Below are 24,399 nucleotides of genomic sequence, written 5' to 3' on the forward strand. Positions count from 1 at the left end.
TTGCATCTGAAGTGTGCCATCGCTTGTCTGGGAGAGTCCTGTATTGCAACTACTTCCATGCATTATGCAGGACCGGAGAAAACTCAGTTTGAGTGTAAAATTGAGCCAAATTATGCTTGAAATTTACAGATGTGATCAGTAAATCAGAGACTGCATTTACTTTTGATCATATTACATTTTGGTACCCAGAAAGCCATTCATGATCGCCTGGACGTGTGTAGCACCCCTGAATCAAAGCATTTTTCCCCAAGATCGATGGTGGCCATCGCTTTCCCCTGTTCACAAGGTCAACTGTGTGTTTACTTGGTGTGGGCTGGCGTTAGTGCGGTCGCCTTGGGAACCGTTCCCCTCAGATGCTGCTCTGGGTTTAAATGAGAAATGGTGTCTTTGGTCCCTGGTGTGATGGCGCACAGCTGTCTCTTCGTGTCAGCGCTTGTGCTGGAGGCTTGCAGCCTTCGCTCTCCCTCCTGCACGCACTCGCACACTGACTCCTCCCACCGCTGCGCCTGTCCTCGCAGGGGATTGGTCCGTAGACGCAGCAGTTTAATTACAAAACTTCCTCAGCTTGCCACAGCTTCCTGCAGACGTGTGGGACAGTAGAATGATCCTTCTGAACTTGCTCTTGAGGGGAGGGGGGCAGACCGACAGACCATCTAAACTGCAAAGTGTTCTTACAATGTTGCTGCAATGTTATGGGAGAATGAGTGTGTGACCATCACTGTCCACGAAAGCCGAGGGTCTTCTCAAGGCTCGTAGCGACAAGGGTCAGGACATGCAGATATACTCATATAGTCTTCTGTGCATAATTACGACTTGCACAGCATTTTCCTTTTGCGAATGTCAAGGAGACTGCAGGCCTCCTTTGTTACACATTAGCTATGTTCCTCAAACGCCTGACACCTCATAACTTGGTTTTCTCACCTGCATTTCATTTATCCATTAACACCAGGCCAGTAGAGCCTTCTATGATCCTGTCAATCAGTTATTGCATTACAGCTCCCCTGTCATCAGTGTAAAGTCAGTTGAAACTTGGCGATGATTGACAGCAATGTTTCCACACTGTCATTCACTGTGGTTACTTGAACCACAGGCAAGTGGCAGTTGTATTTTTTTATAGTGATGTTCTGCATCGTACTTCCGTAATATGTGGACCGTAAGATTGTCATGGTGTTAACAATTTGACTGGTTTAGCTTCCCTCTTAAACACTGTTGATACCGGCATTACCAACAGCCGTATCAAAATGAAATGGTGGCATCGGCATTGAAAACAAACTCAACAGGCCAACTGAATAAGCAAAGAATCATAGAAAGTGTGAACTTAAAGGTGGTGAGATGAATTACACTCAGGTAAATTACCCAAATCTATTAATCTCGCTTTTCATTCATTTTACTTTAAGTGGCTGGTGAGCTGAAAATAGGTGGGGTGGAAATCTTCCCTTTAAACTGCATTGGTCTCAGTCTGTTCATTAATCTTCCTTGATTACACTGTGTGCCAATGATCTGAATTATCCATTAGCGGGTAAACGTACAGCTTAAAGGGACAATAGGTAAAGTTTTTGTGTTAAAACATTGTTACAAGAACATTGTAAATACTGTCCCATTCCAATTGTTGAAAAAGTCTCACTGACATGTTGACTCACCCTCTGCCTGTGTCTATAGTCCCTAAATTCTGGTTTCAAAATATACAGTTGATGGGCCGTCACTCTGTACCAAAATATTGCACGGCTGTACAATAATTCAAGCTCATTGGTTGAAAAATGGTTCTAATTGCCACAATTGCGTCGGGGCTTATTCTGATTATTTGTGTGGAGCAGCCCTAATTGCACTCCAGACAAGCGATCACTGAAACTTTGTATACTATTGCTTATTATCCAAGTGAAGACTACATATCCAGTTATAAAACAATACCAGTTTGCTGTCGGTAGCTACAAGCAAATTAGCCATAGTTCAACAAATTTACAAATATCCACCTGTGGCAATACAAACAGTAGCGAGAGTTGCGAGGATTGTTACACACGGGTTGTGTCTCAGGTGGATATTTGTAAATTCAGCACGCTAACTAATAGCTAATTTGCTTGTTGCTACCGATAACAAACTGGTATCGTTTTAGAACTAGATATGTATTCCTCGCTTAGATAATAAGCAATAGTATACAGAGTTTCAGTGATCATTGTCTGGAGTTCAATTTGGGCAGCTACCCAATCCTTTTATCTCTTTACGTGTTCAGTCATGCGCGTTGAGCTAAACCTTTGTTTGTCTCAAACTGTAAGTTGCAGTTGCATCGTTTGCATCATATCTTCATTATATAGCCAGCTAGTTCCGTAGCCAAATAAGTTGCTTGCTCATAATATAGTTGGTCAGCTAAAGTGAAAACTTCAAAAAGGCAAAACGTATCAAGTGTTGTGCAGCACTCTAAAGTCAACATTTCATAATGTCACCTGTTCTCCAAACTTTTTCTTATTACAACACCAAGAAAAGGCGGCAGGCTCTGTCGCATTTGTCACTGTCATCGTTGTGGTTTGAGGGTGTTTGTTGCTGCAATTCCTCTCTTGACCGTTAGGAATCCTATTGTACCTTTAATTCTTCACATTTTACGAGAGATTAAATAAATGTATGCAATAACCGATATTGGCAGGGATGGAATATAAGGAACAAGATGAGCCAAGCACTGCTCAGTAGTTCGCCATTGGGTTGAATGGGAATTGAAAGATGACCATAGCCAGGCAAATGTCAAAGACATGACAAGAAGAAGGATTTTCTTCAGGATTTTCGTCTCAGTTTTTAAAATGGAACTGTTTTAATCTCTCTTTACAGAATTGGCAGTGATCGCTAGTTACTACTGAACCACCCTAAATCACATCGGACCTATCCACTGACCTGTATTATTTTGAAGAGGTTGGGATGCATGTAAGTTGGACACGTTGCCTCCCTTGGACTGTATGCTTTGGGAACTCTTGCATTAAGCTTTTGGGATGTCTGTTGGGTTTGCCCTTATTTTCTCTAAGCCGTATAGTCCTCCCGTTTCCTTCTGGTGACTGCTTTTATGCACAGGCAGCAGGGATTTTTTTATGTTTGCGGTTGTCAAGCTGGTGTTGGCTTTCTTATCTCTCTTCTTGTTCACACATGGTATTGTGTTCTTTCCGGCCACACATGCGATATGCAGTGTACACTACACACTCCCTTTAGGGACGTTGTACTCCCCCCTTGTGAAGATGCATACAAATGATGCAAAAGCCTCATCTTCACTGCATGTGTAGCAGCTCCCCGCACTACCTGTCCCTGGAGCACATCCATAGAGAGCAGGCCAGCACAGCTCAGCAGTGCGTGTTGGCTAGATATTTTTGGCTCACTGTGCAGCACAGTAAAGTGTTAATACACATAAATTGACTCTAAAATGCTGATTTAAATTCCATGGTTATATCACTGCAGGTTCGTCTCTTGTTCCCTTCTGCACCAGTGCGGAACAGCAGATATTTTACTAAGTAGCTGAAATGCTTCAGGACAACCCCTTTGATTTTTAGATTTTAGATTTTTTGGGGGTTTTCAAGTATTGATTGGTCGGATTGCAAAAATGATAATTGTACTTTGCAAATTCTTAATTTGTATGGATATGTACAAAATTGTAGAATAGGTTTTTTGGGCTAAGATTGTGCTCACATTCCTATTCTTATAAGAATGCAATAATTGCCCCCTCTTGCAATGGCAGGCAATGAACTGACCACTTTTGAACTGGTTACTAGTCTTTATTACTGGGGTAGGTTAATGATGTAATTAAAGGACTATTTTGAATGCATTTTTAGCTGTTAGCCAGACTTCTAAGATGTCCTCCTTTTTTCCTCAAACCTTAGCAGTCAGAATTTGAAGCAGGTCCCTTTATATGAAATTGGGCACGTTTCCCACACAGATTTTCTGAGACCGAGCTTTTGGCTGAAAAGCTTTTAGATGAGTCAGTCCATCTTCCTTAGTTGTCCTGTTCCTCTCATGTCTGTAGATGAACAGAGTTATGCAATCTAACAGCAGTGGCTCTCAGTGGAGGGCTGTTACTAAGACATTGGTAATTTTGTTCTGGTGTCAGGATGACATCACCCACTGCTATCATCCTTCTCTCCACGATGGCAGTAGGCGACCGTGAAATTGTTCAGCCAAATGCTTTTACTGAGCAAAGTTACTCGTATTAGTTTTGTGTATTTTCTATGTTTTCCCTTTAAATTAATGTTAGCATCTGAAATTTGTATTAATTTGGTATGGTTTCTCACATTTTATATAATTCCTGTTGTATACAAGTTCACTTTTTGTTTTTGTATTTCATTTTTAGTGTATTTTAGTGATTGCTTTAAAATGGCTGATATGGAGGTATTCTGGAGTTTGTAGTCTAAAGCAAATATATAGAAAATACCTTTCATTGCACTCAAACAGTCAGGGCTAATATTTTGATGTTCAATGCAGACAGAAGCTTGTCAAATCAGAGCCCTTCATGCTCCCCATGAGATTAACTGTCGTAGACATTTGGAGGATATGTTTAGGCCTAATTTTGTAATATTTCTGCATTTATTTAATCTATTTCTGGTGAAATGCTTGTTTCTGTGTCTCTGTAGATAAAGTATAACCTATGGTATGATGGGTTTGGGAGTGCAGAAAGTACACTATTCTCAGAATATGTCATTATATAAAGTAAACAGGCCCAGAATGTACCTGTACTTTACTGAATGCCACAAAATAATTTAACTGCAGTTTTTTTCTACTGTCATATTGGGCAGAGATTTACATTTCCACTGCTGTGAACTGAACCATTCCAAACACCAACTCATCTGCTCTCTCCATAAAAGTTCCCTTCACTTACAGAATGGATTGAGAAAAGAACAATTAATTGGACAGTCTGTAGATGTGGAATAATCACAGGTTCACAGTGTGGTTTAGGAATATAAATAAACCACCTCTCCGTTTCACTCTCTATCACCTGCTGCCCCTCTCACAGAAAGTCTGGCAGTGTCACCTGTCTATATGGGTCAGAAGACTGGGGACCGAGGGGTAGGGCATCCTGAGGGACAGAATCCTTCTTTCTGGTTGTCTAACTCGCTGACCCAAGATCAAAGCACCCTAGTCGTCTCCCTTTTCTGTTTCCAGTGATTAGGTTTTCCCTGGCTTCTCAGGTAATACTGTTTTTCAAACACCTGAAAGTATCACCCTGAGGCTCAGGGGATATGAGCACATGCAGGAGCCACTGACCCTTCTTGACAGCTGTTAGCTGATAATGTTCGGCAGTAAAGCCTAATGGCCTACTCGTGGCCTCCAGAGGCTCATTGGGTCTGTAAATCAGTGTTTCACACTTAATGGTAAAAAGTCATTCTTTTTCTTCTTCATGGTTTTTCCCCATGGTGGTCTTAAAGCATAGAGATAACCCTAGTAGTACCTTTTTATATGAATTGACCAAGATGCCCATACCACCTTATTTTACCTTATTTAGAAAATTCTTCACAGTGTCTTGCAACTTAATTGGTTAACCTTACATATGTGTGCGCAGCAAAGGAAACGCTGTAAGAAAGGTAATACCCAGGGAACTTTTACAGGGGGTGAGACCTAAAGATGGCCGACTCAGCTGTCATTGCACATAAAGAGTAAAACGAGCCTCACCTGTTCAGGATGCAGCCATTGCCTCTGGAGTCTGGACAGAGAATGTGTGGAGGGGCATGTATACGAGACGGATAATTTTTTTATCTGCGTATTGGAAGGCTCTGCCCACTTCTTCTGTACAGTGCGATGGCTAATGTGGCTTCCATATATCCAATATCAGGGCATAGACTAACATTTCGATTAAATGCTGAGAAGCCCCATTCAACTGTATTTTATTTGTAATATTAGCTTATTTCTGGTGCCACTATTCTTATTATTCTCCCCCCCATGGCCTCTAATAACCTTTACCTGTTAGGCGTGGCAGGTTACCATATAGTGAAGTTAAAATATAGTGCAAATTGGCCGCATTGTAGCACTATAGTTATTACATTGCCTGCGGGTATTACTCTATCACTTCCTCCAATTCCACCACCCATTGGTATCTCTGATTCTGTAATAACATTACTATGAACATATTATTAGTCAACTTACTGGTAACAGAATTTCCATCCCTCATGCCCAAAACCTAGTGAAATAATGAAGTGAACGGAAACGTCACTTTGTTTTCGATGGTGGTGAATTGAGGGCTTAACTCTGAGGTGAATCGGTCCTGCCCTGTCTTCCCCTCTCAGTCTCACTCGGACTCCAAGGCGGGGGGGCGACCGAGCATGCCGCGATGCCGCACCTCGGTCGCGACCACGGCAGACGAGCAGCCGCACATCGGCAACTACCGGCTGCTGAAGACCATCGGCAAGGGCAACTTCGCCAAAGTCAAGCTGGCCAGACACGTGCTGACTGGGAAAGAGGTGCGTGGATCCGTGGTCATGCTTTCATTACATTACATTAATGGTATTTGGCAGACACTCTTACCCAGAGTGACGGACAGCTGATTAGACCCCTTGCTCAAGGGCCCTTAACCCTGCATTGCTCCAGGGGAGGCTAGGCTCCTGCTGACGGTAGGCAGACTGTGTGGTGTGTGGTATCCTGTATTAAAGGATTGACAGGTGTGTGCACGAATGATGGGCCTCGGGTATGGTGAGACTGTTATTATTGGTTGCCTAGCAGGAAGGGGTTATAAGCTAACAACAGCAGTTTGAAGAGAGAAGTGTAATGGGTGATTAGAGCAGTTTCCAGTAGCACTGACTTCAGGATTCAGTTTTATATTGTGTTGAAAGGCCAAAAACTTTCAACTTTTGGTAGACCTGCTGCTGAAATTGGGAACTCAGTTTTGGCACCTGGTCATTAAAAGAAGTCAAATTGTGGTGTTCATAGTGTGGTGTTCAAGTAAATGGTTGCGAGTGTGGCTTGATATGTTAAAATCTGTTTAAACACAATTTTGGAACTTTGGAACCAATGCTTCCAACAACTTTATTAAAATTAAAACCAGCATACATGGGGGACCAGTGGTCTAAGTAATTTAATTGGTGTTGGACTAAGTCTTCATCTGGCTGCTTGGCCCTCTGAGCTTATGCAGCCGTGAGGGCTGCCGTGGTTTTCCAAAACATTGAAATAGCTTGAATTTGATTGAAAAATCTGGGTTCTGGAGGTTTCAAGGTGTTGTTTATTTAAATTCTGCATTGTAGGTAAAGGGGGAGCCATTATGTATTTTTAAATTCTGAGGTTTTCAGTTAGTTTTTGTATAGCTGTGCCTTCAATTCAACACTTTTCTTTAAGGAAGCTTTGCTGTAGTTCAACTTCTTTCAGTAAGAAGTAGGCTAATTAGCAGTTTGTACAACTCTTTCATGGTAGTTTCACTTGGCCAACACTTGGCAAAATATAGTTTCTAAAAAATATGTTTGGTTGCTCCCTTTCAGGTTTGAATTGGATTTGGATTTGGTGATTAGCCTGTTGGTGTGCTGTTCCATTTTACCATGCAAAGTCAGACATAACACGAGCTCTTCCTCTTGGTACAAAGTCAAAGTAAACCTCAGCAAAGCCGATTGATAACGGTCAACTGTGTCATTCTCTTCAATATTTGGTCTGTATTTGCTGCCTTCAAAAGTTGAAAGGCAACCCCCTCTTGCATGCTGTACTCCTAAATACTATGCGTTGCCCAGCTCATTGGTCGGTTTTTCTCATCGTCCAGGTGGCTGTGAAGATCATAGACAAGACTCAGCTCAACTCTTCCAGTCTCCAGAAGGTGAGTGGCGTGTCTGTGACTGTAAAGCTTTTTAGGGGTGAGCGAGAAGGGCTTTTATTTCTATATCCACTCTTGTCCTGTGCAACAGGGGCTACCCCCAAATGTTATCCCCTCCTCCATCACCCCTCTCCACCCTGGCCGCCACCCCCCACCTTCAGTCGCCGAAATACACATAGCCATTTCTTTCATACGTTCTTTTGTCCTCTGAAGCTCTAGGTCGGGCTGGTTTGGTTTACTTCTCTCTGCTTTCCCTGGGGTCTTGGGCAGACGGGGGTAATTACAGGAAATGAGGCTCAATGACTTCCTGTACAGAGGGGTGTGGTTGCACTGTATTAGAGATGCAAAGACCCCCCCCCTACCCCACAGACACACTCCCTTCCAAAAATGTTATGTAGGGCTCCAGCTTTGCCCAACCCAAAGGGTGCACGCCCAGATGACAACACGCATAGGTGTACACGCATGGACAAAACTGCAGAAATTTGTTTCCATAGTACGGTTTCATACGCGCTTTCTGAAGACTAACTCCCTGTTTCTTTCCCATTTGTTTAACCTCCAGCTGTTTCGTGAAGTTAGGATCATGAAGCTTCTGAATCATCCTAATATTGGTGAGTGTTTACCCCCCCCCCCCCATTCGATTCAATGAGTAGAGACAATTTCAGTACAACGCTCCCCTGTGTATTTCTTATGGGTTCCTGCAGTTTCGGTACAGTTAGTTCTTTCGGCCAGAGCGGGCCCACCCCATGAGCCAGCCTCATAATGGGATTCATGGGTGCACACCTTCTGAATATCAAACCGCTCTTCTGCATATTGAGTGTGCTCCAGGGAACTGAAACTGAAAGTGCAACGTTCGCGCTTAACCCTTCCGTTGCACTCCCAGCATACAGAATTAACAGTCGCTATTGTCGCTCTACTTAGGATGATGGAAAAGCAGATGCATATTGGGGAGAGGTGTGGATGAAAAGGGTGTGTGAATAATGTGGGATGTTTTTGTTGTGGTAATGAAAATGATTATAACCTCTCTCTGTTTGTCCTCTTCTCCAAGTTAAGTTATTTGAAGTCATAGAGACGGAGAAGACACTGTATCTGGTTATGGAGTATGCTAGTGGAGGTGAGGACTTCTCTCTTTCCATCTTTATTTCCAGGGACACACACCATTACGGACAGCTCTATCATACAAAGGAATAACTATATCGTGGGGCAAACGCAAAATTCAGAATAATATGAACAATTTGCTATTTAAAAATCACTAATGATCTCTGTGATGAGCTGTCATTAGGGATATGATTGTGCTGTATATCTGGATAACTAGTGGATACACATACAATGGTATCAAGGTGAATCAGGGGAAAATAAGGAGTTGAATGTAAATAAAATTAAGACTTTTCATTCATACATGTGCCCTCTTTCTCTGCGTGTTGAATGAGTTAGCCCTGACTTCTGTGTTGTCCTTGGGATTACATAATTGATTGGCTCAGCAGATAGCGCAGTATAAATCTCCCAACACCTGCAGCTGTGTTATTCTGGTGTGAGAGACAAAGAAGCACAGGTTTACGTTAGTCTTGGTCATCGACTACTGCTGCTATCTACTGAAGGCATCGAGCATATTTCATATGTGTAGTGTGATACTGAAGCAATTTTAAGGGTAGAAATAGTCTGGACCAGTTAATGCTGTTCACCCATTGTACTGTCACTGGGCATGAGCATTTTTCCCCGCATGAAGTTCCTGTCATTCGTCAGACCATTTTGTGTTCTGTTAACAGTATTTCTTATTTTTTTCATTTCCCTTCAATACCTTTCCTTTCAATACCTCCCTTCTATATATCGCATCCTTTCTTATATCTAATCCCTCCCTCATTCTCTCCCCTCATTCTTTCCTTCCTTCTCCCTCCCTCTCTTTCCCTCCTCTCCCCATTAGGTGAAGTGTTCGATTACCTCGTCGCTCATGGCAGGATGAAAGAGAAAGAGGCTCGAGCCAAATTCCGACAGGTGAGACACCGCGTGATGCGTCAGTGGGCCAGATGCCTCGTCGTCCGTCTCTGTGCTGATCCGCGCGCAGGAGAGTACCTGGCTGCACGGAGTGCTGACGCGCTCCTGAAAGCTAACACGCGTCAGGAGTGCGCGTGGAGCTCCACAAGGGCACGGACTGTGAAAATAAGATGACACATCGTTGGTGCAATATTCCACTTCTGTTCAAACAAGAGCTTTCCTTAGTCCGCAGTAAGCTAAGTGTTATCGATCGTGACTGGTTTTGTCATTCCTGTCCCTATAACGCTATTCATATTAGTGTTAATATCTGCCTTTCTGCGAAATCCGACATTTTTAGTGTTGTAATAGATTGCAGACTCAGTACTGGATGGTTTTAACCTGCCGTGTAAAATCATGTTATTTTTCTTCATTTAACCATCTCTCTCTCTCTCCCCCTCCCTCCTCCCCCCCCCCCTCCCTCTCCAGATCGTTTCGGCTGTTCAGTACTGTCACCAGAAGTGCATTGTACACAGAGACCTGAAGGTGAGATTGGGGGTGAGAGGGTGGAGGAGAGGGACACAGGTTAGAGGGTGGAGGAGAAGGATAGGATGGTGAGGATGAGGGAATTAAGAGAAAGGAATGCAGGTGAGATGAGATAGGTGAGGGCAGGAGGGTTGATTGGAAGGTGAGTTAGTAAGGGGGTGTGGCGTGTGGGAAAATGACGGTGCGCAATGATGACCTCCCTCTGAAATATGCGCCACGGCAACTCTTATCCCGTCATTCTCAATCTCTCTTTCTGTCTCGTTCAGGCAGAGAACCTTCTCCTGGATGCGGAGATGAACATCAAGATCGCCGACTTCGGCTTCAGTAACGAGTTCACCCTGGGGAACAAGCTGGACACGTTCTGCGGGAGCCCCCCCTACGCGGCCCCCGAGCTCTTCCAGGGCAAGAAGTACGACGGGCCCGAGGTGGACGTGTGGAGCCTGGGGGTCATCCTCTACACGCTGGTCAGCGGCTCCCTGCCCTTTGACGGGCAGAACCTCAAGGTGTGGCAGAGAAGTGTGGTGGGGACGGGGGGGCGGGGGTACTGAGCTGGGATGGACCTTTTTATTATTGGTTTCTCCTGATTGGTTATTCAGGATTTTTTCAGACCGGAATTATTTTCTGTAGTAATGGTCTGTCTCTGTCGTAATGGTCTGAGCACCATGGTCATTTCCTGCTTCTGTTTTCGGAGGTGTTCTTCAGTGACTTTTCTTAATTAATCAGGAAATTGTCATCTCATACTGGAAATGTCTTAAACCAAAGTATGTGTGTGTCATAAGAACACAAATTCCAAGCTTTCACACTCCGCTGATGGCAGGAGAATGATGTTCAGCAAGGATACAATAATTCCAAATACTTTAGGTTATTAAAATATGTATTTTATCCTGATTACTCAGAAAAATCAGGGGCAAACATCACACCCCTGTTATCGGTGAGAGGGGAAGAGTGTGTTGGGATCAACTAACATAAAACCTCTCTGTTTTGTCTCTCCTCCAACCATCTCTCCCCCTCCCTCGCTCTCTCTCCCTCGCACTCCCTCACGTATCCTCCCAGGAGCTGCGTGAGCGAGTTTTGAGGGGGAAGTACAGGATTCCTTTCTACATGTCCACAGACTGCGAGAACCTGCTCAAGAAGTTCCTCATCCTCAATCCAACCAAGAGGGGAAGCCTAGAGGTCAGTGGCCGTCCATATAAGGGCTGCTAGCCATGCCCCTTCACATTGACATCATTTAGTCTATAACACTGACACACCCCTTTTATAATTACATCACATTATGTCCACAACCCCTAATTTAACTGAACCCCATGAGGGTATTTCACAGGTACCTTTTATACAAATTGTAATTGGGATTATATCGGTTTTGTTTAAAGCCAAGTTTTTCATCAAAATTTCAAAAGGCATCTTCCATGCATTTTCCTGCTGTATGTGTACCATGGTGCTTCTCAGCCCAATGTCATGGCATATTCAAACCACAAGGTTCACTGGGCCAGCTACTGGCCTGGTACTGAGAGTACTTACAAGATGGGAGACAGTACAAAAGGGAGAATGAGGAAGTCTCCATCCAGACTCAGTCATTAGTCACTACTCTGTTCTGAAGTTGTTCAATTAATTTGATGAAGTGTAGCAACAGCAGAGGGAGAGAGGCAGCATCATTTATTTTGGCTCACAAGCTCGTTAAAAAAATAAGATCACATTGGGAAATATATGCCCCTAAACTTAAGTGCCTTTTACTTTGGGAAAAGGGGGCAGTTTCACATTCTGGGATTGGACTGTATTACATTGTGGTGAGCCCCCCAGCCTTGAACCCTTCCATGCCGTTTCCTGACCTTTCTCCTCCCCTGTCCTCATTTTCCTTCTTTCACCCTTCCCCCTGTGTACCCCTACTCTCCCCCTCTCTCCATCCTGTTCACCCTCTTTCCATCTCTCTCCCTCTGTGCCTTTACTTCTCTCCACCTCCACCCTTCTTACGCTCTTTTTCTTACCCCCTTCCTCTCTCTCCTTCTCTTCCTCTCTCCCTCTCTCTCTCACCCCCCCCCCCTCTCTCTCAGCAGCAGATAATGAAGGACCGCTGGATGAACGTGGGCCATGAGGAGGAGGAGTTGAAGCCGTACCTGGAGCCGCAGCCCGACTATAAGGACCCCAGGAGGACAGGTCAGCCGCGCGGTGGCGCAGAGGGCTGGAAGAGAGGTGGGGCCGGCGTCCTGCGGGGGGCGCTGCACTCTGGGCCGGGTGGGGTGTGGTGTGAGGGCACGGGTGCGGTCGTGGGTCTCTCTGGGGGGGAAAGGGGGGGTGGGAGCAGGATTCCGTTTCCCACTTCGTAAAGATACAGAGTGTGTGTGTGTGTGTGTGTGTGTGTGTTTGTGCGTGGGCATTTCTTTGGTTCACCCCCTTCTTTGTTTGGGAGATTTTCTGTGTGAGGTTGTGTGTGAGTTTGCCCTTGTGTGTCTGTCCATGTGCATGCCTTTGTATGCATACGTTACTGATCCCGAGATGAATACTGGCCTTGCCCCTGGTGTGTGGGTGTGATGTGGATGTTGGGGTCAGTGCTGTGGTTCCAGTGGTAATTCCATCTCTCTTCTGCCCTCAGACATGATGCTGCAGATGGGTTACTCTCAGGAGGAGATCCAGGACTCTCTCATTAACCAAAAATACAACGAGGTCATGGCTACATACCTCCTACTGGACTACAGGAACTCAGAGGTATCCAGCCACACGCATGCAAACGCACGCTTGCACACACACACATACATACATACATACATACATACATACACAAGCACACAGAAAATGTTCTAAATTGCTTGACTCCGAAGGTTGGTGAGTTCAAACCCCAGTTTAGCTACAGTATGATCCGTGAAGCTGTGTTTAACCCATCCCCCCATCAGTGCAACAGCACAGCCAAGGAAAGCCTTTTCTGCTCTGCTTTCACACACCTTTAATAAATGGTCTTTCCCAGCTCACCGGAGAATACGCACTTCTCCAGACTCATGGCTTTTGCAGTTCTGCAGGTGCTGAGTGGAGAGTGGATACACTGCAGTGAGAGCCACTGCATAGAATCTCACTCCTGGGGAAGTTTCGGCCATTAGTCTTTTGATGCTTTTATCAGACATCCTAACATTAAACCCAACGACAAAAAAAAAAAAAATAGATCTAAGCTCATATAAAATGTTAAATTACATTTGAACGTTGTCTCACTCAAAAGCTAATTACAGTGTGAATGCTTTAATTACCGCCAGCTTATCTAAAATTAGCTGGAGCTTGAGTACGACTGCAGTCATTGGTAAAAGGCAAGAGGAGCTCTCTTAAATGGAAGCAACATTTTCCAGTCAGGCAGAAGCTTAATAGCTTTTTCTCCTGCTGTTTCCCAATCTCGTTATTTTTCAGCATAGCTCTCACACAAAATTGTAAATAGATTGCACTCATTGCGAAAATAAACACTGCTGTGCTGTCCTGTATCAACAGCTGGTGTCTAGAGCTAGTCTGGGGCAGTTAGCATGAAAATGCAAACAGAGGGGCAATTAGCATGTAGAGTGAGACAGAGGGGCTGTTTGCATGTAGAACCAAACTGTGGCAGTTAAGGGTGAGATTGAGAGGCAGTTAGCATGTGGCACCTGACCTATGGGGAAGTTATTATGTCGGGTCAAACCAAGGGGTAGGTGTTCACTTTTCACATTTTTAACTGATAGTACCCTCCCCTTGTTCCATTACATTTTCATGTTCAGTGTGTAGCTTACTTAGATTCTGTACATACAGTCCATTTATGCAGTGAGATGGTTACTGAAGCCACTCAGGTTGGATAAACATGGCCAAGTTCCCCAGCAGCGATGCTACAATTCTGTCTGTGTGGCCGGTGGCACCCAAGGCACCAGCTCAAGCCTGCAGGTCTCCAGAGCCCGGAAGAGCTCTGTTACGCCGTTGTGTGGTTCTCTGACACGTGCTCTCTCACTCGCCTGCTGTTGTCGTTTCCTCTTAGATGGGCGAGGGAATCAACCTGTCAATCAAATCCCGTCACGGAAACGACCTCACAAACAGCAATGTCCAATCGCCACCCCAGAAGGTACAGCGCAGTGTCTCCAATCAGAAGCCCAGGAGATCCACCGACCAAGGTTAATTTTTGCAGAAATAAAATGCTATCTCTTTGTTCTATTTGATCTGTTCTTAATCTTCCCTTCTCTGGATTCCCTGTGCTGTGACTGCGTTCACTGTATTCCTATCCCTGCTACCTTTTTTTCCCTTTTCCACTTTTTTGCTCCATCCTTTCCCTCTTTCCCTCTCACACTACTGGTCGTTTGTCTCTCCTCTCTTACGTAGGCTCCTCCTACTCCAAGCGCTCCCAGGACAGTAAACACAGCGCTGAGGATTCTGGGAGGAAAGGCTCTGGCAGCTCCGCCAAAGTGCCGCCGAGTCCCCTTAATGCAGACCGTAAGAAGAGCACTCCTACCCCATCCTCAGTGAGTACTGTACCCCTTATACCACACACACACACACACACACACACACACACACTCCTACCCCATCCTCAGTGAGTACTGTACCCCTTATACCACACACACACACACTCCTACCCCATCCTCAGTGAGTACTGTACCCCATATACCACACACACACACACACACGCGCGCGCACACACACACACACACACACACACACACACACACACACACACACTCCTACCCCATATACCACACACACACTCACACTCCTACCCCATCCTCAGTGAGTACTGTACCCCATATACCACACACACACTCACACTCCTACCCCATCCTCAGTGAGTACTGTACCCCATATACCACACACACACTCACACTCCTACCCCATCCTCAGTGAGTACTGTACCCCATATACCACACACACACTCACACTCCTACCCCATCCTCAGTGAGTACTGTACCCCATATACCACACACACACTCACACTCCTACCCCATCCTCAGTGAGTACTGTACCCCATATACCACACACACACACACACACTCCTACCCCATATACCACACACACACTCACACTCCTACCCCATCCTCAGTGAGTACTGTACCCCATATACCACACACACACACACACACACACTCCTACCCCATGTACCACACACACACACACACACACACACACACACACACACTCCTACCCCATATACCACACACACACTCACACTCCTACCCCATCCTCAGTGAGTACTGTACCCCATATACCACACACACATACACATACACACTCCTACCCCATATACCACGCACACACACACACTCACACTCCTACCCCATCCTCAGTGAGTACTGTACCCCATATACCACACACACACTCACACTCCTACCCCATCCTCAGTGAGTACTGTACCCCATATACCCCACACACACGCGCACACACACACACACACACACACACACACACACACACACACACACTCCTACCCCATATACCACACACACACTCACACTCCTACCCCATCCTCAGTGAGTACTGTACCCCATATACCACACACACACACTCACACACTCACACTCCTACCCCATCCTCGGTGAGTACTGTACCCCATATACCACACACACACACACACACACACACACACTCCTACACCATACACACCATGTCTCCCTGAACACGGGGTGAGCCCTTGTCCTCGCTGCCGTGGTTTACAGAACAGCATCCTGTCCACCGGTACGAGTCGCAATCGGAACTCTCCTCTGCCTGAGCGAGCCACCCTGGGGGTTCAGAACGGCAAGGACAGGTACGGCACTACCGCAAACCCACATGTTCAGGACCTGTGCAGGCATGTGCAGAATTACACATTTCCACATGCTTGTATTTTAAAGATGTTTTGCTTGTTTTCTCAGACTGGTTACAGGATATTACATTAAGATGTGACGTCAATGATGTCTCTAAAACCCCTTTTCTGCATTGTGCAAGATTTAATCTGAATGTCTGGGACTGGCAGCCTGTATTGTAAGCGCATCAGCTGGTGCTGACATTGAACACACACACACACGCTGTGGGCGGACTCAGGACCTGGCACACACGCTGTACAGCGTTCCTTGGACACGGTCCTGATTGGCACACGGTCCGTCCTGTAATGCAGGTTGTGTCGTAACGCTGTTGTTGGCAGTGGTGTGGAGGCCACGCGACAGACGCCTGTCGCACAGTGCAGTTACACACACACACACACACACACACACACACACACACACACACACACACACACACACACACACACACACACACACACACAGTGCAGTTACACACAAGGAGCTGCACCCCCCGACTCTCCCAGAAACAAAGCCCTGGTGGCAGAGCGCTGCTTTCCTCCCTCACCAGAACACTCGTACTCCCAGCTGTGGAGGTTTTCATTCACCAGAACACTCGCACTCCCAGCTGTGGAGGTTTTCATCCTCTTCTTCCATTTCAGCTTCGGCCCATGCTTCACCTGAAGCATCCCATTTTGATTGGTTCAATATTTTGGTCAGACCTTGATCTGGGCCCATATTCATGAATTATCTCCGGATATACAGTCAGGTCCATAAATATTGGGACATCGACACAATTCTCCTCTTTTTGGGACATCTTGTTCGTTTCATTTCAAATCCATTGTGGTGGTGTATGGAGCCAAAAAGATGAGAATTGTGTTGATGTCCCAATATTTATGGACCTGACTGTTAGTGCATGTGCATGCAAACATGTACTGTATGTGTGGTATACAGTGTTTATTTACTGTATATTCAGTGTAACAGTCCACAGTACAGTATATACTGTTGTGGTGTTAATTTCTGCCTTACTGGTTTTCTAAAATTTAATACTTGGTGTGATTAAGCTTTTACTTTTTTGGTAAGCAGACCTGTGTGTGTTTTAATTCCCCTTCACTAAAAGATGTTGTTTTTGAGTGTTTGTGGGTGTGAGTGCGAGAGTGTGTGACTGTGTGTACATGTCTGACCGTGACAATGTTCAGGATTTTGTCTCCATTCTCTGAGTCGCTCGCTCCTTGCCCTCTGCGGCGTGCTTGGTGTGCGTGTTCCCTAACCCCGCTCCCTCACCCCTCTCTCCCCTCCCTCCTGGGCTCTCTCTCTTTCTCTTTCTCTCACTTTCTCTCTCTTTCTCTCTCCCTCCCTCCCTCCCTCCCTCCTGGCCTCCCCCCCCCCCTCTCCCTCCCTCCTGGGCTCTCTCTCTCTCTCTTTCTCTTTCTTTCTCTCCCTCGCTCCCTCCCTCCCGGGCCTCTTTCTCTCTCTCCCCTCCCTCCTGGGCCTCGCTCTCTCCTCTCTCCCTCCCTCCCTCCCTCCTGGACCTCTCTCCCTCCCTCCTGGGCCTCTCTCCCTCCAGCAGCTTGGCCACCTCAGGGTCCCGCGCCTCCACGGCCCCGGCCTCCGCCGTTCTCTCCTCCTCCTCCTCCTCCCGCTCCCGACACCACAAGTCCCTGTCCACCTCGGCCCACCCCAGCCCCCCTGACCTCCACGCACAGCTCCCCAGGCAAGTGGGGGAGAGGAGCAGGACCACTTGGGGAGGGAGGTGTTCCAGTCCTCACAGGGAGGATGTCCTCTTTCAGGCGGCTTCATCGGTAGAAAGAGAGTAAAGTTGGGAGGTTGCATTGTGGAGAACGTTAGCAGGAGGGATGTTTTTGGGAATGAGTTTCCTCGTTTGGGAGATAGAGTGATAAACTGAAAAGTTCATGCAGTATGTCTCCTGTTCAATAAACCACAGTTCAGCAATGGACCACAATCAAAATGGGCGCCCTAATGGGATGCATCTTTGAGAGTGAGATTATTTAGATTATGGGATGTGGTAACCAGGGTTGTATCTATTGTAATATGGTTAGCTAGATGCACTGTGAGGATGGCAAGCCTAGGCCCTGTCCTGTTAATTATTTTAGTTGCTGAACAGTTGGCCATGTTCTGCCCCCACTCTCCATTCATTGAGACCCCTGCTCTATGACATCACTTTGACATGACTCGCACTCTACCCAATCACAGGTGGCCTTCAGGTGCTCTGTAATGATGACTTCATATCACGCGACCAGCCATTCCACACTGTACACTGAGTCCAAGAGAGCTTATACTCTGTGTGCGTGTGTGTGTGTGTGTGTGTGTGTGTGTGTGTGTGTGTGTGTGTGTGTGTGTGTGTGTGTGTGTGTCCTGTTTTCCAGCCCTGCTCTGGTGGTGTGTGCTTGGCTCTTGCTGTCTCTCAGCTCAGCAGCATGATCAAACCCTGTCTCCTGCTTGAATGCCCTCACCCCTTATCCACCATCTTATTGTTCCTCCGAAAGACTCCTCCACCCACACACCGTCCTCCCCCGTCCCACACTTAGACTGTGAGAAAGTACATGAACACACACCAGCTGACGGCTGGAGTGCCAGGGAACTCTTCTCTGAACTGATACAGGAAACCCCGTTACGAGAGCCGTCTAGCTGCTTCATTACAAAATACCGGCAAGCTAAGGAACTTCCAAATGAAATGACTGTCCAGAATATGCAAGACATTTTGTTATGAGGATGTGACTGTTGGCCAGCAATTGCTGCTGTTCGAGCTTAAAGCCAATTGCCAATCACTTTCCTCTTTCACTCATATGACCAAGGTTATCTACGAATGTTAATATAATGAAAACCAGAGATGTGCAGATCAGTGCTCAGTGCAGATATCTGTGCCTGTTTTTACATAGAGGTACCGAGATACTATTAATAAAATAAAACCAACTAACCAAAATTAGAACAAATTGTAATTGTTTATATTATTATATTACAATCCAAAACAACAGAAATTGAATTGGCTCCGACACATTGTTTCCAGTTCAATACAATGCCATCTTATTAAACGAACTCATGAAACAACAGACTATTAACATTAATCATTACTGAATCTATTAGCTGTGCTTGAAATTTTAGCTTGGAATAAACAACTGGGAACAGTGAGTTGTTTTTTATGATTTGAAGGAACAAAACCGTAATTAAACATGGTTATACCCACACTCAATGCACCTCCCCGATACCCACACTGCCCGTGCACCTTCTCGATACCCACACTGCTCAATGCACCTCCCCGATTCCCACACTGCTCAATGCACCTCCTCGATACCCACACTGCTCAATGCACCTCCCCGATACCCTCACTGCTCAATGCACCTCCCCGATACCCACACTGCCCGTGCACCTTCTCGATACCCACACTGCTCAATGCACCTCCCCGATACCCGCACTGCTCAGTGCACCTCCTCGATACCCACACTGCTCAATGCACCTCCTCGATACCCACACTGCTCAATGCGCCTCCTCATTACCCACACTGCTCAATGCGCCTCCTCATTACCCACACTGCCCATGCGCCTCCTCATTACCCACACTGCCCATGCGCCTCCTCGTTACCCACACTGCTCAATGCGCCTCCTCATTACCCACACTGCCCATGCGCCTCCTCGTTACCCACACTGCTCAATGCGCCTCCTCATTACCAGCACTGCCGGTGCGCCTCCTTGTTACCGGGGTCCTGCTGGCACGGTCCTTCTGTTCTCACTGTTGGGAAGGGAGCGTGTGCGCCTAGCTGTTCCTCCTCTACACATGATTCTGTTCTCACTTCTTTCTGTGTTGCTGTGTTTCCCTACTGGGACACAAGTGTGAAGTCTGTTAGCTGTTAGCTCTGCCACAGTTACTTATATTTATTAATCAGGGACAGTGTGAAGATAAAGGTATTCATGGTAATCATGCGTTACATTACACATTAACGTACAAAACATTACTGAACTATATTGGTACATTTCTGGTAAAACACAGCCAAGTTCATCAGTTATATTAAAACGGAATATGAAAATGTGATGATAAAATGCAGACAGAACCTATAGGATACACGACAAAACTAGCACTTAGTATTTGTACTTCAGTACCTACATAATGGTTTTAGACTTGCCATAAAGGTGGAGTTTTCTCACAGTTCCTAATTGCATGATTTAAAGATCCCTAAATGTATATAAACAGTACATTTTTATTTGTATATTTCTTTTTTAATAAAAAAAAAACAGCACCACCCCACAGAGATTGGCAGTAGCATCTCCCTCTGCCCAAAACATCAGCAGCTCCGCTGGGACGGACCGCACCAACTTCCCCAGGGGGGTTGCCAGCAGAAGCACTTTCCACGCCGGCCAGCTGAGGGCGACACGAGACCAGCACGCCTCCACTTACAACGGCCCTCCTGCGTCACCCTCCCTCTCCCACGGCAACAGCCAGGCGCGCCGCCCCGGAGCTTCCGGCATCTTCAGCAAGTTCACCTCCAAGTTTGTGCGCAGGTGAGATTCAGCAGGGCTCGATTCTCGGGATGAATGGCGGTGAAGGGCAGCGGGGCTAGAGAGAGTGGAGCTCAGGGTCTGTATTAATGCAGCGCCTCAGAGCAGAGTAACTGATCTGGGGTCAGGTGTCCGCAGTCCAAGTCTTAACCTGCCCATTATGAGCTAAAGGGCTAAACTGTTCCTAGTCCTAATGGATCTTGAAGTAGGATTAGGATGAGTTTAGCCTATTTAGCATATAATGCATCATGTTGCGGTAGGGATGGGGAAAGGCAGTTTTTTGATCAGCACTCCTAGTGAAGTTCAGTTTGTGACTTGAAGAGTTATTTTCTATGAAGATCTTACAGTTCATGAATTGAAATTCAATTCATTTTGTAGATTTACTGCAAAATGGGGTTCACACCAACCCTGAGTTATTATCAGTGGCTAATATAATGTTACTTAACAAGTATTAGGGCATTTAGACTTAATTTGTATAATTATACAAAGTATAATTTGTGAATGTAGTTCCTCACCAGTAAATAAATACTGTTGCTTAAATATATACAAATATTGTTTATAATAAATTAGATATGAAACATGCCATTTTTTAATTCTAGTAAGCAGCTAGCTACTTACAAAAAGGTTGCAGGTGAAGGGGCTACTGGATGTCTTAAAGCCCTGTCCAAGTGGGTGCCGATTGCCAATCGGCCCCAGTGTTGCCCAGGGGTGGGAGGGTTCGGTTGGCTGGGACAGCACTTGTAGCTACAGTGACCCCTGCTGGTTTGTCGGATGCCCACACGTTTGTCTTCAGAGCTGTAAATGAACTGAGTCTGTGTGAGTCCTACATGCATACTGTGGTGTGATGAGAGGTGTCGGCAGATGTCGTGCTTTGGAGCAGAACGCGGAGAAGGACCCGTGAGTACAGTGTGAGCATGACCGGGCATTCCAAGTGCGCAGGAAAAGGGGGAACATTTTTCTTTTTTTATCTAGAGGTGCACAAAACCCTGATTACACACTTTCACACCTCTCTTCTGAATGCAGGAAAAAATGGGTAGCTTCGCATCAAATGTACCTTGTTGAATTATTCTTAACAGCACATAGAAATGAAGATGGCGTTTAATTTCTGCCTACTCGTACGCCTCTGTTAGCAGCTGTGTGAAGATACTGTATTAGTATAAGGCAATGGTATGAATGTGTTATTCCCACAGCTTTTTCCTTCATGGCTGGTGGAGTGTTCAGCTTGTAAAGGGTATTTTTGGTGTTTCTCATGCTGTCTCTGAAGTGTTGTTGTAAGAATGGTGATGTACTAGGGTTCCTTTACAAACTGAACGTGTAGTGGAGGGTAAGGCGGCTGTTTCAATGTTGAGACCCCAGGAGCTCCCAGTTCTGGGTTGTGTCGGGTCTTTAGCAGAGAGGGAAGTGTGCACCTCTCTGCGTGTTGAGGATCTCGCGTTCCGCAGAAATATCATTCACACATAACCGATCACTTTCTGGAATGCCGAGCCTCCCTCTGTGGCCACGGTTTCCATGGTTACACCTAGCGAGGTGGTCTCACTATACGTATGGCCAAGGTTCTTGTTTGAAATCTACTAACGCACTTGCTGGTTTTCAAAAATAGATTTCTCTGAACCGCATGACATGAGCCAATTGTGTTACTTCACCAAGAGGTGTGCACATGCACACATAGGCACTCACACCCTCTCAAGTGAGTTCATATACCACACACGACATACATTATTCAGAGTGCACAAATGCGCGCACACACACATACATAGGCATGCATGCACCCACAGTGAAATGGATACCCCCGAGTGAAGGTTCTTAGCCTTTTGTGTCTATTCAGTGTCAGTATTTTTCAATGCTTTTTCCCCCATTTGAAATGCCCAGTCAAGCTCACACTGCAGCACTGACCGCAGCCTCCGTTTCTTCCGGCTCTGCAGTAGGGCTCACACAGGCGTTAGTCGATGGAAGATGCCTTATGTGCTGCTCACCAGATGACCTTCTGCGACAACACCCTCCCATCACTGGGCAATGAAACTGCCAGTTGTGGCTCCCCCTGTGGGGCTACTGGCCACAGTCCGCACTGGCGCGGTGATCTGAAACAAGAGCACGGGTTCTGTTCATGCGCTAGAACAGCGCCTTAACAGGACTAGCCACCCAGCAGCCTTTCAGCATCTTCATATGGATCATTGTTTTCTCACCGACTACAAAATTTATTCACATGAATCACTTCCCAGTAAGAATCTCAATGCCAGTTATGTATAGCATTGTGTGTTATGGGCTGTGCAGTATTGGCATGGCCTGGATTCCATACCAGAATGTGGGTCCTGTCCACACCCTGGGGCGGTGCCTCTTCAGGAGGGAGCACTCTGAAAGTAAAGCCCCTGAGAGTAATGATTTTTACTGTGAAAAAGCTGAAACGGTTATCAGCTAACTTGTCCTGAACCCTCAGGTCTGAGACAGGAAAGCACTACCTGTTGTCGTGTGTATATGTGCGATCTGTGTGTGTTTGTATATGTGTGTGTTTGCGTGACCTGAAAAAAATCAGGGCTTTGACTAATATTTGGCCTTTTTTAGGAGTCGTTAGTTTGACGTGGCTAAAGGTCTCCGTGACTGTGGACAGCATTCCATATCAGAGAGGGTTAGGGGCAGACATATGCTTCATAGTATAGCACTTAGTACCTAGTTATTAACATTGCATTGACAGCAATACTCCATTAAACTTCCTGTTAACTCTGACATTAAAATTTGACCATAACATATACCATTTGCATGCCTCACCCATCTATTGATGACACTAATCTGAATTCTGTCCATGGTCCAAGTTTGACTTCCCAGCTGACGCATAACGTTGCTGCAGTGTAATGTTGTGACTTTGTGTTTTGCTGGACTGCTGAGTCTTGATAACAATGGCTCATGAGTGAACTTTTTAGAGCCAGAATGCATTTGTATGAAGATTTCTGCTGTGGTTTGTTTGTGTGCACGTTTGTGTACATACCTTTTCTTTTTTCTCCCCCTCCCCTCTTTTTGTAGAAATCTCTCGTTCAGGTTCCCCAGAAGGTAGGCAATGACAATAATGAATCACCTTTGACTCTTTGTTGTTTTTATTTTATTTTATTTTTCTCTTCTCTTTTGTGGTTCTTTTTGTGCTTTGTACTTTGTTTATACGTGGTTGAATTTACTTTCTTTTTTTTTTTTTTTTTGTCGATGAGTGGTCAGCTTGCGGTTGGCAGGTACTAACGCTCCTCTCGTTCCATTGCTTGACTCACCTCCCTCCGCCAGCCCCTCTGCCTAGCTCGGTGAATAACAGCCAGCTTCTCTCTCTCTCCTCACATCCCATCCCCCTTTTCCATTCGTCTCCGCCTGTATACTTGTTGCCCGTGTGAGGCGGTGCTGTACTGCATGTCCCAGAATGCCGTCAACAGAAACACCATTTGTGTGTGTGTGTGTGTGTGACTGTCGTGTCGTGCTCGAGCTGTCAATGTCGGGCCAGCAACACCACGCCCTGACTGGAACAGCAGGTTAACGAAACATTTTTACTCGGTTACGAATGTTTTTGCATAGAATTACTGGTAGAAAACAAGAGAGGAGCTCCACCAACCATGAATTTAGTTGCCAAGAACAATTGGAGCAACGAATCGAACAGCCGCCCTTTTGATATAATCTGTGAGCAACATCTTGAACTTCATTGGCATTGAGTGGAATTCTTCTTTTGTGGTTCCACCTTGGTGTCATGCTTCATGAAGCTCATTCTTTTCTTTTTTTTGCCAGTCATTAGTACGAAGTAGGCTGAGGTCTATGACCTGGTTCTTCTTTACAATGAGAATGGACAACCCCCTTTTCTGTCAGGGGCTGATGGGAGATGAAGTCCAGAAGGAAAATGTAGTCCATCGATTCCTCATTTCTC

General features: G+C 45.8%; 1 protein-coding gene across 18 annotated transcripts in view; it reads left to right on the forward strand.

The window, feature by feature from the left end:
* LOC133133025 (serine/threonine-protein kinase MARK2-like) overlaps positions 1-24,399 on the forward strand; it is a 40,353-nt gene that overhangs the window by 11,357 nt on the left and 4,597 nt on the right. For 4 of the 18 annotated variants that reach the window (XM_061248944.1, XM_061248949.1, XM_061248948.1 and 1 more), the window contains exons 2-17: positions 6,243-6,416; positions 7,697-7,750; positions 8,307-8,355; positions 8,793-8,858; positions 9,666-9,736; positions 10,202-10,258; positions 10,525-10,761; positions 11,312-11,431; positions 12,307-12,445; positions 12,846-12,958; positions 14,232-14,364; positions 14,570-14,709; positions 15,898-15,986; positions 17,567-17,713; positions 20,250-20,513; positions 23,526-23,552. In XM_061248944.1, coding sequence (XP_061104928.1) covers positions 6,243-6,416; positions 7,697-7,750; positions 8,307-8,355; positions 8,793-8,858; positions 9,666-9,736; positions 10,202-10,258; positions 10,525-10,761; positions 11,312-11,431; positions 12,307-12,445; positions 12,846-12,958; positions 14,232-14,364; positions 14,570-14,709; positions 15,898-15,986; positions 17,567-17,713; positions 20,250-20,513; positions 23,526-23,552 — 1,880 coding nt within the window. Of the gene's footprint in view, positions 1-1,221; positions 1,348-2,814; positions 2,908-6,242; positions 6,417-7,696; positions 7,751-8,306; positions 8,356-8,792; positions 8,859-9,665; positions 9,737-10,201; positions 10,259-10,524; positions 10,762-11,311; positions 11,432-12,306; positions 12,446-12,845; positions 12,959-14,231; positions 14,365-14,569; positions 14,710-15,897; positions 15,987-17,566; positions 17,714-20,249; positions 20,514-23,525; positions 23,553-24,399 lie in introns of those variants that run through there. The other 14 variants (XM_061248957.1, XM_061248959.1, XM_061248958.1 and 11 more) reach the window with 11 other exon arrangements.

This window comes from Conger conger, chromosome 7 (genome assembly GCF_963514075.1).
Source record: "Conger conger chromosome 7, fConCon1.1, whole genome shotgun sequence".
NCBI classification, from domain to species: domain Eukaryota; kingdom Metazoa; phylum Chordata; class Actinopteri; order Anguilliformes; family Congridae; genus Conger; species Conger conger.